Source organism: Petromyzon marinus, chromosome 3 (assembly GCF_048934315.1).
Source record: "Petromyzon marinus isolate PM22_M1 ecotype Great Lakes invasive population chromosome 3, UKy_Petmar_22M1.pri1.0, whole genome shotgun sequence".
Lineage (NCBI taxonomy): Eukaryota > Metazoa > Chordata > Hyperoartia > Petromyzontiformes > Petromyzontidae > Petromyzon > Petromyzon marinus.
This window is the reverse complement of record NC_133669.1, coordinates 17338890-17356015: the sequence shown is the minus strand read 5'-3', so window position 1 is coordinate 17356015 and position 17126 is coordinate 17338890. Positions and strand designations below refer to the sequence as shown.

Sequence of the window (17126 nt, the reverse complement as noted above, 5' to 3'; positions counted from 1 at the left end):
GGACACGGGAGCACAAGGGTGGGGACGCAGGCAGGGACACCGGAAATGTGGCGATGCAGGGACATGAGGATATGAGGACAAGGGAAGATGGAGACACAGGGCATGCAGGGATAAGGAGACCCGGGGAGACACAGATAATGGAGATGTGAGAGAGAAAGGACCATGGTGGACATGGGCACAGACAGATGTGGGAGACATTAAAACGATGGTACCAAAGGGACTAGGAAGACATGGGGGATGTAAGCACATGGCAACATTGATATGGGGACAGTTGATCACAAGTACACAGAGACAAGAATATGTGCGGATGCAGAGACATTGGAAAAGTGTGACGATGGGAACAAGGGGACAAGCAGAACACAGGGACAGTGGAGCACAGGGAGGAGAGAGCACAAACACAAGTAATCACATGCACGCACACAAGTCAACAACAGCTGCCATTTATTGCTAAGTGGCAGTGATGGAACCCTGCACTAATACCAGGTTCGATGGACTTTTGAGGTAACATGCAGCAAATCAAGTTTGTGGTTAGGAGATCACGGGACAGATCCCAGTCATCATGATGAGTTAACCAACTGAGCTGACTGGCAGATGCCCCACCTGTGCTCCCAGTTGCGCCACCATTCTGTATTTTAATTACCCCAGCGCTCTGCCCGTTGTTGTGAGCGTCGTTTGCCCTGGAGGGCGGCTGCCTGCAACTGGCCAGTAGAGGCCTTGACGAGCCTCATCCTCCACGCGTACACGAACACGACGCACACACGCACACACACTGGGGCACGCACCGTCCTCGAGGGTGGTGGTAGTGGCCTCGGGGGAGGTGGGGCCGGTGCCGGCACGGTTGTACGCCTGCACCACCACCGCGTACCCCGCGTACTTGCGCAGGCCCCGCAGCAGCACCGAGCCGCCCGTCTCGGGGTCAAGGGTCACGCGGCCACCCACGACGGCACCGCCGACAGCGCCTACAGCGCCCACACCACCTGCACGAACACGGTGGGCACACGCCGAGCACGCAAAGTGCACACATATACCGGGTACGCCACGTGAACACCGTGTACATGCACCGAGTGCATGTGCAAGGCACAGATGTGAAAGATTAATGGTATGCAAGCACAAGACATGCATACACAGCGCACCGTGTAGGGAGGACACAAAGACAAAGATCCCCCATATAGCCTTAACAGACTGTAGGGGCAAGTGCTGTTAGCGAGCACCTATGAAGGCCGGAACGGTACACGAGGGGGTGGGTGGCCAGCACCACGCCCGACCGCCTTTGTCTCCCTAGTGGCAATGTTTAGACACCGCACCAGGTACTCATTTGAGGCTGAGTCGACCTAGGGGAGGCCCGGGACCGGTTCAGATAATCGTCACTGGTGTTGGCCGTGAGCGGGAATCGAACCCGGGTCGCCAGGTTTATAGCGCAGCGCGCTAACCGCTACAAACCACACAGACCACACATGGCACAGGATCAGGATCAGAGTCACCGTTAAGTTCGACACAGGGTCAGGGTTAAAGTCGGGGTTAGGGGTCGGACTGAGGGTTCAGAAGTAGGGCGCACACCCACGTACCCCCTCCCTCAGTGGTGGTGCCGTCGAGCGAGGCCGTGTCTGAAGGCGCCGCGGCCGCCCCGCTGGCCGTGAGCGCGTCCACCACTATGAAGTGTGTGCCCAGCGCCAGCTCGCGGAAACCGACCTGGTACCCACGAATGAGACCGTTTCGCAGCTCGCGTAGCGGGGCCTGGGCACAAAGGGTGAGGCGGGGGGTGAAGCACGGGAGGAAGGCGTGGGTGGTACCAGGAATGGGAGTTTAGTCAGTCACTTTAGTCACAGTGCAGTTGAGAGATGCAATATTTGATGGAAGGATGATCGATATGTTTAGTGAAGATGAGTCAAGTGAATACATTGTTGTCATCACCATCATCACCATCACCACTGTGGCAGACGTTAAGCTAAACTCGAGGGTTTTGGCGAGGATTGGGATTCGTACTCTTGTGAGGGTTTTGGTTAATGCTAATGACATGGCTTGGACTAGTGTTTAAGCGAAGCACAGAAGTCGGGATAGGATTGAGGGAAGAGTTATGGATAGGGCTAGGGTTAGTGTTGGAACGAGGATTAGGAATCATGTGAGGGTAGTTTTCGTGTTAGGGAGAGTGCTAATGATAGGATTAAGATTAGTGTTAGATAAAGGACTAAACTTAGAGTGAAGCGGTTAGGGGTAGATATAGGATAGTGATAAATGTCAGGGGTAGAGTTAGAGCTCATCTAAGGGCTGGTGATAGAGTTAGTGGATAGGAGTAGAAGTAGGGCTAGTGTTAGGGCTGGTGTTAGGGCTGGCCGGTAGAGTTAGTGGATACGGCTAGTGTTAGGGCTGGTGTTAGGGCTAGTGGATAGGGCTAGTGTTAGGGCTAGTGTAAGGGTCAGTGCTAGTGGTCAGGGTAGAGAAACATCTCACCATCCAGGAAACACGGATGCTCTGGGACGACACCGGCTCCAACACCACCTCCAGCGGGGCGCCGTCCGGGGCTGTACACAACACGACATGTTGCGAGCGAATGTGCATGTGTGCGTATCCACGTGCCTGTGTACGTGAGCAATCTTGGCCGAATGAGGGCCCGTGTGAGCTGCACTGGCCTATGTGAAGTGTACATTGGCTGTGCGAAATGTTGCCTTCCCCGTGCCGGCTGTGCATACCCATGCGAGCTATAGCTGCCCCACGCGAGCTGTGTGTACCCGTGCAAACTCCATCAACCCTATTCGAGCTGCGCTTATCCATGCGAGCTAAAGCTGCCCGTGCGAGCGGTGCGTACCGGCCTCCTGCGTGGTGGCTAGGATCTCGGAGCTGGCATCGCCACGGCCGATGTGGTTGCGAGCGGCTACGCGGAGGCGGTAGGAGGTCGCAGGGTGAAGATCGATGACGGTGGCAAGAGAGATCTCAGGAGAGATGCCACTCGTCTGCTGGGAGCGCTCCCACGGCTCTGAATGACATCATCGTTATCGTCAACGTCGCCGTCATCATCATCGTCATTGTCAACATGAACACCATCATCGTTACCGTCAACATCACCATCATCGTTGTCAACGTCAGTGTCAACATCAACACCATCGTCGTTACCGTCAACGTCACCGTCATTGTCAACATGAACAGCATCATCATTACCGTCAAAATCACCATCATCGTCGTCAACATCAACAATATCATTGCTACCATCACCATCCTTGTCAGCATCAACACTATCATCATTACAGTCAACATCACCCTCATCATCATCACCATAAACACCACCATTTTCAACATCAATACCATGGTCATCAATTTCACGACGAATGCACCACCACCAGCCACACTATTTTGTCATAACCAACATCAACACGACCACCCCCATAAAAATCAGCCTCATCAACATCGCCACCTACATCAACCATATGAACACCATCACTAAAAACACCACCACCATCAACACCAGCACTAGCACAAGCAAAATCATCTCCACCAATATCATCAACACAGCATGATAAAAATAATCAACATGAAAGTGGCCACCACCCCCCAAATGATTGTTATCGCTACCATCAACGTCATCACTGCCTTTATCATAACCATGAACACCATATTAACATGATAATCACCACAATCCTCATTAGTGGTTTGGAGTGGTGGCGCAGTGATTTGTGCACTGGGCGAGGAAGTGGGAGGGCTGATTGGTGTGCGGCTGGTTGATGTATGGCCGGTTAGTGGGAGTTTCGTGAGTGAGGGGGGGGGGCTTGTGAGTGGGGGGCTCGTGATTTGGGCTCTACAGTGGACGGCGTGTGGCTGACCAGTGAACGGCTGGTTAGTGGAGAGTTTGTTAGCACACGTGCAGGATTCTTGTACTGGATGTTGAAGTCTGCGATGGGGGTTCATGCGTGGAGATTCCTGTGATGGGGAGACTCATGATACGGGCCTGTGAGTGGGGGGCTTGTTGGTGGGAGGGCGGGTGGCTGGTTAGTGGGGGGCTCGTTAGTGCACACGCACCGCTCGCGTTCTTGTACTGGATGTCAAAGCCTGTGATTGGACTGTTGCCGTTGAAGCCGGCGCTCCACCTCAGCGTGATGCTGCGTGACGTCACCTCGCGCACGTTCACTTCCGGGGGGTCTGGAGGCTCTGATGGGCGGCACGAACAAAGACAAAGATCTCCCACATAGCCATTAACAGGTTGTTGGGGCAAGTGCTATTAGCGAGCACCTATGAAGGCTGGCTTAGCATCTGAGGAGGTGGGCAGCCAATGCCATGCCTGACCGCTGTTGTACCCCCAGTGCTGATTTTTACATACCACACCAGGTACTCATTTAAGGCTGAGTCAAGTTAGGAGAGGCTTAAGACCGATTTCGACATTCACCACTGTTAAAGATTCGCAAGTAGGAATCGAACTCGGGTCGCCGGGTCCGTAGCACAGTCCGCTTACCACTGCACTTCCACCCCCGATACTATCACACACGCACAAATACGCACCTCCGAATAGCATGGTTGGCTATGTACGGTGCGAAAGAAGTTCAACATACATCAAGAAATTCACACCCCCCACGTGGGGAAAAATAAAAATAAAAAAACCGTACCAAAAGAGTGGAATTCCTTGAATGAACTCTGTGACGAGCATGCGCGGCGCGTGTTCCTTGGCGTGTGTCTGCGTGTGCTGTGGCATACCCTGCACGGTGAGCTGGATGATGGCGCGGTCCTCCCCATACGAGTTCACTGCGTGGCACGAGTAGAAACCCGAATCCCCACGCATGGCTGGGAGGATCTGGAGCAAAAGCAAAGATAAATATTCCCCCGTATAGCCTGAATTAATTATTGGGGCAAGTGCTGTTAGTGAGCACGCATGAAGGCCGGCACGGCACACGAGGCGGCCATCGCCATTCCTGGCCGCCTTTGTCTCCCTAGTGGTGATGTTTACGCATCGCACCAGGTACTGATTTGAGGCCGAGTCGACCTAGGGGAGGTTCAGCACCGGTTCAGATAATCGTCACTGGTATTGGCCGTGAGGGGGAATCTAACTTGGTTCGCTAGGTCCAACACACCTACACACACAAAGAAAAAGATATACTCTTTATTTTATAGACCAGAGGTGCAAATGCTGTTCACAAACACAAATGAAAGTGGGCTTGGATAAGACACACCATGATGGTCAGAAGGGTTGATGGCCAATGGATGAGATAGGTAATGGAATAGTCGCCAAAGAAGAAAACCGATGTGAGAAGATGACCACATGGAGACGGAGCTATGGGATAAACTCCTGTGCAGGAGTGAGATGGATTGTGGCATCACAGGACCACGAGGGTGTGGAGAGGCCTTTACGCAGCGGTGGAAAGACAATGGCTCGTGATGATGAGGATGCCATGGATGAATGGACAGACAGATGGATGGGAAGACAGAAAGAGGCACAGATAAAGAAACAAGAGGGACAGAGGGAAAGACAAACCAATGGACAGGGGAAAGGACAGACAGACCAACGGACGGACCAACGGGCAGGAGCGAGCACCTGCAGCGTGGAGGTCATTTCGCCGGCGCTGCCCTGCGTGTCGATGGCGTAGCGGTACGAGCGCTCCGGCTGGATCACCGAGTCGTCCTTCTCCCAGCGCACGAGCAGCGGGCGGTCGCCGCGCGCCGAGCATTGCAGCTCCTCGCGGCGGCCGAGCACCGCGAGAGACGCGTTGGGGTGCCGTGTGATCATGGCCGGCACTACCAGGGGAGAGAGAAAGAGGGGGTGGCACAGGATGATGGAGGAGGGACAGGAGGTGGAGGGACACACGTGGGACAGTGGGGCAGCAAAAGAAAGCAGTGGTGAGTAACATGATATAGAGGGAAGCATGGGAGGAGTTGCGGAGACATGGCAGCAAAGGGTGGAGCAAAGGAGAGCAATGGTGAGGCAGAATGCAGGAGAAGGAAGGGCAGGCATGCAGAGAGGAGTTGGGGAGTTACAAAAAAGAGGCGTGCGAGAGCAAGGGGAATGAGGGGAAAGGCATGGGGAATCAGCGGCAATAAGAGTAAGTGATGGGGAGGCAAGTAGAATGAGAGTGAGTGGGGAAGCCAGAAGAACCAGTGGGAGTGAGAGACACATGTGGGGAGTCATTAGCAGTGTGAGGAATTAAGGGAGAGTCATGGGGAGTGAGAGAAAGGGGGATGCAGGAAGAGGCAGCAGAGGTGACAAGAAGCAACAGAGAGAGAAAGAGGATAGAGCGGACAGAATTGATGGTAAACCCATGGAGAAAGCGAGTGAAAGCAAGCAACAGCGGTGGAGAGAATATGTTTCGAGGAGCCATATTGAAACGCAGGAGCAGGTGGGGTTGAAGGGGAGCCAGAGGGGACCATGGGAAGTGTAAATACACGATGGAACATTTTCAAGATGAGGATTGCTCTCATGTGCGGAACTGTGTACATACCAGCCCAAAGGTGCACGTAACTAGCAGGTGTATAGCAATCACATTGTTATTAATAACGGTACATTTTGCGTAGTAAATCGGAGAGAGATATGTGTGTGGGCATGTGCGTATGTAGTCTGTGCACTTACATCTCACAGAGAGCAACATGGCCTTGCTGATGTCTGTTCCCACACCATTGCTGACCTATTAATCAGATGCACAGACGCACACATATGTATGTACGCTCACACACGCACACGCACACGCGTCCACACACACAGATGCGTACGCAGATCCCCTGTATAATCTTGGAGGGCTGCGAGGATGAGTGCTGAGTCGACCTACAGGAGGTCTTGTCAAGTCAAATACCATTTTCCAGTGGTGATGACGTGCACCACGGTCAGGAATCTAACCCAGGTACTCGCATCACACAATGCGCAGCTCACCCCACCACACATTAACTTGGGCAATGGGCATCAGAAAATTGGCACAAAAGACAGATCCCTCGAATTGTCAAAAAAAACTGTTGGGACAAGTGCTGTTTGCGAGCGCCTATGAAGGTCGGGATGGCATACACGAGAGTGATGTGGTCAGCACCACGCCCGGCCGCCTTTCTCTCCCTAATGGCGATGTTTACACATCGTAGCAGGTACTCATTTGATGCTAAGTCAACCTAAGGCAGGTCCAGGACTGGTTCAGATAATCATCACTGGTGTTGGCCGTGAGCAGGAATCAAATTCAGGTCGTCGGGTTCATAACACAGCGCACATGCACACGTACACAAATCTGCAAATACAAAGACCCCCGTATAGCTTTACCAGACTGCTGGGGCAGGTGCTGTTAGCGAGCCTATAAAGGCCAGCATGGCACATGAAGGGGTGGGTGGCCAGCACCATGCGCAACCGCTTTGTCTCCCCAGTGGTGATGTTTTACACACGGCATCAGGTATTCATTTTAGGCTGAGTCGACCTAGGGAAGGTCCAGGACCGGTTTAGATAATCATCACTGGTGTTGGCCATGAGTGGGAATTTAACTTTGGTCGCCGGGTTTGTAGCGCAAAGCGTTAACCACTACACTACCACTCCCCACATGTGCCCATACACACACGCATTCCAACAACATTTCCCAGTCCACCAGCTATCCCGTGGAAGACTCACTCATAACTCCCCTCCTCCCCCTGTATTGTGTAGGGGACGCCCCCTGCTGGGTGGGACTGCACATCACCTGGCACAGGTAGTGGCCGGCGTCCGTCTCGAGGGTTCGCGTGAGCAGCAGGGAGCCGTTCGCCAGCAGCTGAAGCCGCCCCCCGCCGCCCAGCGCCAGCGGCTGGAAGCTGGGGATTCCTCCGCCTCGAACGCAAACAAACACACGTCATCGTCACCACCATCATCAGCATCGTCATCAGCCATAGACAAACCAACACGGGATGAAGGGAACTCCCTTCCCAAAGCCGCCACTGCCATATCTCACGATCCTGCGATGTTAATAATCCACGTCACATACATACATGCACATATATATTAATAATAGATATTATTATAACAACCAACGGGGTGGCGGCCTGGGCTAAATTCCCTGGAGAAGAGGGCGACCAGGAGCGCTGAGAGCCTTCTCGGGCCAGCGCGTCGGGTAGTTGGAGCCCGCGCGGGAGATTCGGCGTAGGACAACGACGGGACCAGCGGGGGGGATCTTCCCTCCTTCATGGCGGGGCCCCGTTACTTGCTTCAGATGTGGCCAACCGGGCCACATCTCCGGGGGCTGCCGTGCTGACCTGGGGCAGTTCTTTCCACCATCGCTGTCCTCCGCCCTACCGGCCTCCACTTCTCTGGGCCCAAAGGCAGGTCGCGATGCATCACACACCCGGCCGACACAGTCACCTCATGCATCTCCATTGCAGTCGGTGTCGGGTGCACACGCCATCGCCCCTCACGTTTATACGGGGTGCGAAGGTGGTGCTTCGGTGCGTGATAGTTGGCCGTGGGGGTCCGGGCAATGGACCCCATTGGCACACCGTGTCATGGCAGTGAGAGCAGGATCATCCGCGGTAAGTGGATTTGTGCAGGGTGTTGAGGTGCGGGTGCACCATTGTTTCAGAGTTTTATAGGACTTTTCCGTCGACAGTGGGTTGCATTAGTCCTGCGTGTATACTTTGTGTTGCCGCTAATGGCGTGGGTTTAGGTATTGTGGGCCAAAATGTAGCGACAGTACGGATTATAAATATTGAAAGGACGGGTCCGGTGTTGGTTTCGAGTTCATTGGTGGTGCCTTGTTTATTGGGGACTGATTTTTTGAAGAGGATGCCCCTCAAGATTTTTGATTGACCAGGGGTGTGTTACCTTCGGGGCATCGGTTGAGATTTTTGGAGTCCCCTACTGGGTTGTGTATGGCCAACGCTGTGGTTCGGGCCCTGGTGCGAAAAACTGTTAGGGTTCCCTCGAGTGCACAGATTAAAGTCTCCGTGGCGGACGCGTTTCCGCTCCCATGGATGGACGATTCGTTGGATGCCCTGTCGGGCGCGCGCGTTTTTTTTCCACCCTGGATCTATTCCGGACACCGCAAGGGCTGTTTCAATTTAACTACCGTCCAATGGGGCTTCACTCGGCTCCGGCCACATTCCAGCGACTTATGGAGTTGGTACTGTCGGGGCTCCAATGGGATTCATGTCTGATCTATTTGGATGCGTGCTTGTCTTTGGACGCACGTTCCAGGAACATCTGCAGCGGTTGCATGCGATATTTGTTTAAATGCAGATGGCTAATTTTTCATTAAAGCCGCAGAAATGTTACCTCTTGCAAAAGTCGGTTCGCTACCTGGGTCACATTGTTAGCTAGTCCAGGATCGCCACAGACCCTGACAAGACTGCGTGCGTGCGTAAGTGGCCGACCCCCACATTGGTGGGTGAGGTTGGCAGTTTTGTTGGGTTCGCATCGTATTACCACCGCTTCGTGCCCGGGTTTGCGAAGATCGCGAAGCCGCTCCACGCTCGCACGGCAAAAGGCCAGAGGTTCCGGTGGGGGAAGGAGGAAGAAGCCGCATTTGTTGCGCTGTGCGACGGCCTCGTTAACGCACCCCCTCTTCGGTACCCCGATTTCTCCTTGCCGTTTATGTGGGACATGGACGCCAGTAAAACCGGGATCGGTGCCGTATTGTCGCAGGTGGAGAATGGGGTGGAGAGCGTAGTCGCTTACGGGAGACGGGTACTGTCCCTCGCAGAGCAGCGCTAATGTGTTACATGCCGCAAATTGTTGGCTATCATGCATTTTGTACAGCAGTACCGCCTGTACCTCTATGGTAGGCAGTTTGTGGTATGCACGGATCACGAGGGCTTGCAATATCCGCTGCGAGCTGACCAGCCGTCCATGCAACTCTCGCGATGGTTAGAAATTCTGCAAAATTGTTCGTTCGTAGTCACCTATAGGAAAGGGTTGCACCACCGTAATGTGGACGCTCTGTCACGGTTATCGCCACAGAGTCAGTGCGCATGTTTGATGGGTGCCGGCCGTTGTAAGCTGGTGGATACGGGGGAGCCGGGCGCCGTTGTAGCATCGGTGGATGCTCCGCCACCCGTAACGGGTGTGGCGCGCGATAATACTATTGGTCTTGCACACGAGGAATGGGGGCGCCTCCAGGCAGAGGTTGTCTCCTTACTAAAAATACGGCGCCGCGTTGGTGCACCAAGTGATAGGAAGGGTCCAGGGGGTATGTACCCCGTGGTCCTCCGAGATAGACTACTTATGCGCTGGGATACGGAGGCACAGCGGTACTGTATCGTTGTGCCAACTGCTCTGCGAGGTAGAGTAACGAGAGCTGTCCATGTGCGATTGATGCACCCTAGGGGTGCAGAAAACGCTATCTACGTTGAAGCGTGACTTATTTTGGCCCGGCATGTCGGAAAACGTCCACAACGTGCTTAAGGGATGTGTGGAATGTGCTCGCCGGAAGCCCCCGCTGAGGCTGGCCCGACCACCGTTGCAGTCTATTGGGGTGTCCCGTGTAAATGAGCTCATTGCCCTCGACATCCTCGGGCCATTTCCCACCACTCCGAGGGGAAATAAATTATTGCTGGTAGGGGGGTAGAGTACCTGTCACGGTGGCCGGTGGCATGGGCCCTGCCGGATCAGTCGGCGGTGTCCATTACGCACACGTTCCTGCATGGTTATGTATTAGATAAAGGGGCCCCGGAACATCTCCTTACGGACCAGGGTCGAAATTTTTCTTCAAAATTGTTACAAGAGGTATGTGATTTGTTGGGTACAAAGAAAATTCGGACTTTGCCCTACCATCCCCAGACTGACGGAATGGTAGAGCGTTTATATAAGACTCTTACGTCCATGCTGTGCCAACAGGTTAATGAGGCAAAGTCCAATTGGGACCTGCACGTTCTGTTCTTGCGGCCTATAGGATGGCCCCTCATGCCTCTACCGGATTATCCCCAATTTTTATGTACGGGAGAGAATGCGACCCTCCCATGGAAGCCCAGTTAAATATTGAGCCAAGCAAGAAGAGAGTCGCTGTGCCGGGACTTATGGGCCTCACCCGTAAGCGGTTGATGGAAGTGCGGGAGGCGTCCTGTGGCAATTCGGCCAAGCAGCACGCTGCGAATGAAAAACTGGCTGGAATTAAGGAATCCGGAAACCCGTGGAAACCTGGGGAGAGGGCATGGCTGCATTGCCCCCAGGTGCCTCTGGGCACGTCTCCTAAATTACATAAGCCATGGCAGGGCCCCGTGGAGGTGATTGAGGTTAGGAAGCCGCAGTGTGTGTGTATCCAGGTTGGTCGCAGGCATTGGTATGTGTACCCATCACGGCTGAAACCATATTTTCCACCTTATGAGGTTTCATCTCCACCATCTGATCGCTGGGTGTTTGATGTGTCCGACGGAACCGGACGTACGATTACGGAGGTTGCTCTTCAGCGAGACTGTTCCTCCATCTGCAGGATCCCAGGGCCCGACCCCCATGGAACCGCCGGCGGTGCCGCCCACAGGCGGACCGGAGTGGACGGTATGACCGCCACCCACTTCTTCTTTCCCTCCATCTTCAACTCATCCCCGGGGTCCCCGGAGGACCTGTTTCGGGCCCATATGAGGGGCCAGCGACGAGGACCCGTTTCAAGACGGTTCGGTTCAGATGACAGCCGCTACTCGTTGTTCGGTTGCTGTATATTTTGGGGGCTGGGTTGTTGCCATGCCTTGCAGATGTTGTTTTACGTGGGTATTGTTGCATTCATCGTCCTGCTACGCGACGTATGAAGGTCAGCCGGGATGGTTGTTTGTTTTCATGGGGGGTGGGGGTTGATGTAGTTACCTATAATGAGTCACTGGAACGTGTAGTGCTAGGGACTGGTAGAGAGTGGGATTATGGGTAGCAGCCCGGTCTACCAGTGGGACACGTGGGCGAAGCCCGGAGCCTTCTGGGGGAATCCAGAAGGGGGCGAGGCCGAGGGCGGAGCCTGGCCACGCTGGGGAGGATAAAAGGCGAGCTCCGACTCACAGTCGGGGCTGCCGTGGTCTGGAGTGGAACTCGTTGTGCTGCCGTCGTCATGGTCTTCGCCTCTTCGAGCTGTGGGTCAGGAAGCATGTTGGCTGTCCTGACCCGGTGTGTAGTTATCCCCTATGGCTATGAAGGCCAGAATAAATGAGAGAGTGCCTCCTAATAGTGTCTCTGAATTAGCACACTACATAAATAGGCATGTACAGAGATGTGCACATATATACACACAAAGATCCATCTACCACATATAGACTTTTGTGGCATGTTAACGAGCATGTATATATACACACTAGAGGGCAGTCCATCCTAAAGAATGGAGTAACAAGACACTCACCTGACCCTCACACAGACAAATATCCCACGTATAGCCTTAACAGACTCTTGGGGCAAAGGCTTCAATGAACTCCAATGAAGGCCGGCATGGCACACAAGGTGGTTGGTGGCCAGCACCACACCCGGCGGCCTCCCTCGTGGCGATGTTTACACATTGCACCAGGTACACATTGGAGGCTGAATCAGCCTAGGGGAGGCCCAGGACCGGTTCAGATCATCGTTACTGGTGTTGACCGTGACCTGACCCTCACCAAAGATACTTACATTCACCAGACATCCACCACCCACGCAACACGGACACTCACCAATCATTAAGTGCCTAACCACCACCCACGTAAGCACACACGCACTCCGGGCCGGAGGACCCACACCGTCCACCCTGGGTCCCTCACCTGCCGAGTACTTCCAGGTGATGGAGGGGGCTGGGTATCCTTCAGCGGAGCAATTGAGGACTGCGGGGCGACCGAAGATCCCGTCCTGGTCCCCGGGCGGAACCACGAACCGCGGGGGGACTGAGTGTAGCAATGGGCAGCGGCGAGACCGCGCGGGCAGAGGTGATGCAAGAGTGAAAACGGTTAGAGCCGGAACGATTCATCCATTCTTCATCATCAGCCATGTTTTATCCACAGCTAGGGAAAGGAAGGTCACCCCGGGCCATGATGTAACAATTCTCCACCTTGCACCCCCACATGAACTGACCCAGTGATTATTATTACCCTCATTGTCCTTCGCCATCTTGACCGACATCACAGCTGGTGAGTCTGGGGCCACCGGGGACTGGATGCTATGGTTCAGGTATATTCGTAGGGAGTGGGGTGGGGGGGTTTACCATAATTGATTCCGCAGGTCAGCACGGGTTGTCTCACCTCTCCCTACCTGACTGCTACATGCGCCCCTACCTAGTAGAGAGAGGTCACTTCTGAAAAAGAGCTATATCTAGCTCATTGGGCCATATTTGGTAAAGTAAAACTAGTCAGTAAAAATTCAACGACCAACAAACCCCCGCATTCATCCTTGCATTTGAAAAGCGTTGAAAAGCGTTAATAGACTCGCCCTCGGCCGTACCGCGCACGGTGAGGCGGCTGGAGTGTGTGGCAGTGGCGGCGGCATTGCTCGCCACGCACGTGTAGTTGCCGTCGTGCACGGGCGACGCGCTGGCGACACGCAGCGAGCTCGTGTACTCCAGGGTCTCGACACGCACGCCCGTGGCGCTGCCCGACACCACACCCGGCGCGCCGTGCTCGCGGATCGGCCGCCCGTCGCAACGCCACGAGATGAGGATGGGCAGCTCGCCCGACACCACCACGCACGAGACGAACACCCGCTGACCCACCGACACCGACGGGAACTCAAACGGCTGGATGATGGGCGGAACTGCCGGGGGTGAAGCGGGGGGTTGGGGGGAACACGGAGACAAAGACAAAGATCCTCTATATAGCCTTAACAGACTGTTGCGGCAAGTGCTGTGAGCGATGTTTACACATCGCCCCAGGTACTCATTTGAGGTTGAGTCGAATTAGGGGGAGGTCTATGACTGGTTCAGATATTTGTCAGTGTTAGCCATAAGCGGGAATCGAACTCGGGTCGCCGGGTTTGTAGCGCAGCACGCTAACCGCTGCACTACCACTCCCAAACACACGGGGAACACACAGTGGAACACAAACAGTGAAGATAAATGGATAGGGATGTTTCTGCGTAGGTTTTCGCGGTTGTGCTGTATGTCTCCCTGATGTGGTTTCGGGTTGTTTCTGCGCGTGTTGTTCGGCTTGATGTCCGACGTTTCGCTCTGTGTGTTGAAGCTAACGGCACATAGAGTTAAATTTTGAGGGTCATGCGGTACAACCTTAAAACATACAGGGGAGCTGTACGATAAGGATGATACTCGTTGTGGGTTGTTGTTTTAAAATGCGTTGGTATGTATGTGTGTATGAGTGGGTGATGATCTAAAGCCAGTGTCTTAATGTATGTATTGTATATGTACAAACCCACTGACAAAATAATTGGGTTATGTGACCATACTTCACTACTGGGTCAGTCTGGGTTGCAGTATAGTACCATAAATATATATTTTTCCTGCACTGCCACCTGCTGACACGGCACCACAGCAGCCTACGACGCAAGTTTTGTCCAGTGCTTGCCGATTCAAGCACTGGACAGGCTCAACGCTGCTTAGCTTTTGAGATACGATGAGATTAGGAATGCTAACCCCTCACCTGTGCGAGCTACCAACCCAATCCTCACCATAGGTGCCCTCTCTAGCCCCTAAACCTGTGGGTACCTCCCTTCTAAGCTCCTGACCAGAGGTGCCGCCACCTAACCCCTGTCCCGTATGTGGTGTCTCTCTCAACGCAAAATCATAGGCACTGCCCCCAAGCCCTGACCTCTGGGCACAAGCCCTTTAATCACAAACCAACATCTGCCATGCCCTTAACACTTAACCTCCAGGTGCTGCCTCCCTAAATCCTCCAATATAAAGATGCTGCCCCTCTAAGCCCCGACCCATAGGTGCGGTCACTAACCCCTTACCTGTGCATGGCAACCTCCCCACCCCCTACCCCCACATCCCGCCCCTTACCCGCCGCCCTCCTCTAACTCTCACCTCGGAGGCCAAGGTGTGTGCTGGCATGGATGCTGTGCTGGGGCTGCACGAGCACGCTGCACACATACTCGCCCTCGTCCTGGCCCTTCTGAGCCTCGGAGAGGCGCAGCGTGCCATTGGCGTACACGCTCTGCCGGTGGTTGACGGGTAGCGGCAGCCCGTCGCGCAACCAGCGGATCGAGTAGTAGGGGTAGCCCACGACGCGGCAGTGCATGAACACGTCGTGTCCGGCCAGCGCCGTCACGTTGCGCATCGGCCGGATGCTCGGGGGACCTGGGCGCCGGTGAAACAGGGGGGGACGTGCCGGCAGAACGGGGGGGGGACGCGCAAACACGGAGGTACGGGAGGGATACGTTGGGCAGTGGGGGGGTGGTGGGGTATGTTGGAGAGACGTGTGGGAGGCAAGTAGAGGTACGTTGGACATGCGGTGGTACGCAAGGGAGGTCGCAGGATACAAGTGCAGAGATACACGAAGGGGCATCCATGCAGGAGGGAATGTGTGCGGAAGACATGAGCGAGATGAATATGTAAATAATGCAATACATGGGAGGCACGATGAGCCATATGGAAAACAGGTGGGAGGCATATGGGCATAGACATGAGACATGGGGCTGAACCCGGGTAGGCACATCAGAGGCATATGGGAAACAAGGAGGGACACGCGGAGACACAAAGAAGGAACTTAAAGGGGTATACGTGTGACCGGTAGGAGACACGTGGAGGTACGTGGCAGCATATGGATAACAGAGGAAGGAACACAAAAGTACAATAGGATACGTGTGAGGTGTGTAAAGAAGCAGAATGGGGTCGGAGACACGTGGGAGAAGTGAGGAAGTACAGTGAAGATACGAGGTAGGAGAAATATGGAGAAACACAATAGATAGGTCATGGGGAGACATGGGTGACACAGGGAGGTAAATGGAAGACAGTGAAGAGAAGAAGAGGGTACACGGGGAGAAGTTCGAGACAAAGACAGAAAAATGTGATACATTGGAGACTCACAGAAGTGAAAAGGGACACATGAGAGATGAGGGGAGGGAGACAGGGGAACCATAACGGAATATTTGGGAGACATACGGAGGACACGGAGAGAAACACAAGGGAATGCATGGGGAGATGCAGAGGGGTGTTGGAGGCAGGGTGGAGTAGGGGGGGCAGGGGGAGGGGTATTGAAGGTTATTAAAAAGAAAATGCTCATTGGAACACTGACATGGTGTCAACACAAAAAATACCCGAGATCAGCAGTTAGGAGAGACAGCAAGAGAAGGAGGGAGTGAGAAGGAGGGAGTGAGAGGGAGGGAGGGAGAGAGTGAGAAGGAGGGAGGGAGTGAGAGGGAGGGAGGGAGTGAGAAGGAGGGAGGGAGGGAGTGAGAGGGAGTGCGTGTGGAGCCACTTCATCATGAGCACTCCCATGTGGTCGCCTGCGCCTGCAGGCGGGATGGAAAAATTTAGAGAGACAAACACGTACACGCTCCAACACACACACAACCTCATCATGCGCATACACAACCACTCATAAACAATAATACCAACACACCCGTAAGCAACTATACAAACGCACAATCATACGAAATACGAACACGTACATGCACACATAACCGCACAAATAAACAACCACAACCACTCATGCAAACACATACATACAACCATACGACCACACATACAAAGACAAAGATCCTCTGTGTAGCCTTATACACTGTAGACAGGTGCTGTTATCGAGCACCTATGAAGGCCGATAAAGTGGGTGGCCAGCACCATGTCCAAAAACCCTTTGACTGTCTACATAAAAGACCAGGTACTCATTTGAGTACCTGGTGAAATGTTCACACATCGCACCAGGCACCTATTTGAGACTGAGTCGACCTAGGGGAGACCCATGACCAGTTCAGATAATCGTCACTTGTGTTGGCCGTGAGCGGGAATCAAACTCTGGTCGCTGGGTTTGTCGCGCAGTGCGGTGACCACTGCGTCACCACTCCCCATACTACATCAATAACATCGCCGTTCGGTACTCAGTGACGGTGACGTCCCCAAGACGCTTGTGCCATGCTTGGTGCACTTTCCACCTAGCATGGCACGATACTTGTGCAGATGCACCAAATGTGCTCCTCAATTTTCTACGCTTTTGCGACCCGGCGCTCTGTTAGTTGTCGTGAGCGTCGCTCCTCTGCCCTCTGTTGTTGGTGGAGGGAAACTGCCTTCAACTCCCCAGCAGCGTCCTTCACGAACCTCCTCCACAGAGGCTGATCTTGACACTGCTTGTATTAATCATCTGCAAGTCCAATCGGCTCTCCACATCCTTCTGTACCA

General features: G+C 54.0%; 1 protein-coding gene across 3 annotated transcripts in view; it reads right to left on the bottom strand.

The window, feature by feature from the left end:
* The window catches only part of LOC116955807 (cell adhesion molecule DSCAM-like), a 79762-nt gene that overhangs the window by 15523 nt on the left and 47113 nt on the right, over positions 1-17126 (bottom strand). For all 3 annotated transcript variants that reach the window (XM_076051900.1, XM_032977127.2, XM_032977132.2), the window contains exons 14-25: positions 14817-15089; positions 13283-13591; positions 12610-12729; positions 7617-7741; positions 6542-6596; positions 5513-5712; positions 4678-4774; positions 4009-4137; positions 2804-2971; positions 2449-2519; positions 1566-1734; positions 783-977 (exon numbers count right to left, since the gene is read on the bottom strand). In XM_076051900.1, coding sequence (XP_075908015.1) covers positions 783-977; positions 1566-1734; positions 2449-2519; positions 2804-2971; positions 4009-4137; positions 4678-4774; positions 5513-5712; positions 6542-6596; positions 7617-7741; positions 12610-12729; positions 13283-13591; positions 14817-15089 — 1911 coding nt within the window. The remainder of the gene's footprint in view (positions 1-782; positions 978-1565; positions 1735-2448; positions 2520-2803; positions 2972-4008; positions 4138-4677; positions 4775-5512; positions 5713-6541; positions 6597-7616; positions 7742-12609; positions 12730-13282; positions 13592-14816; positions 15090-17126) is intronic.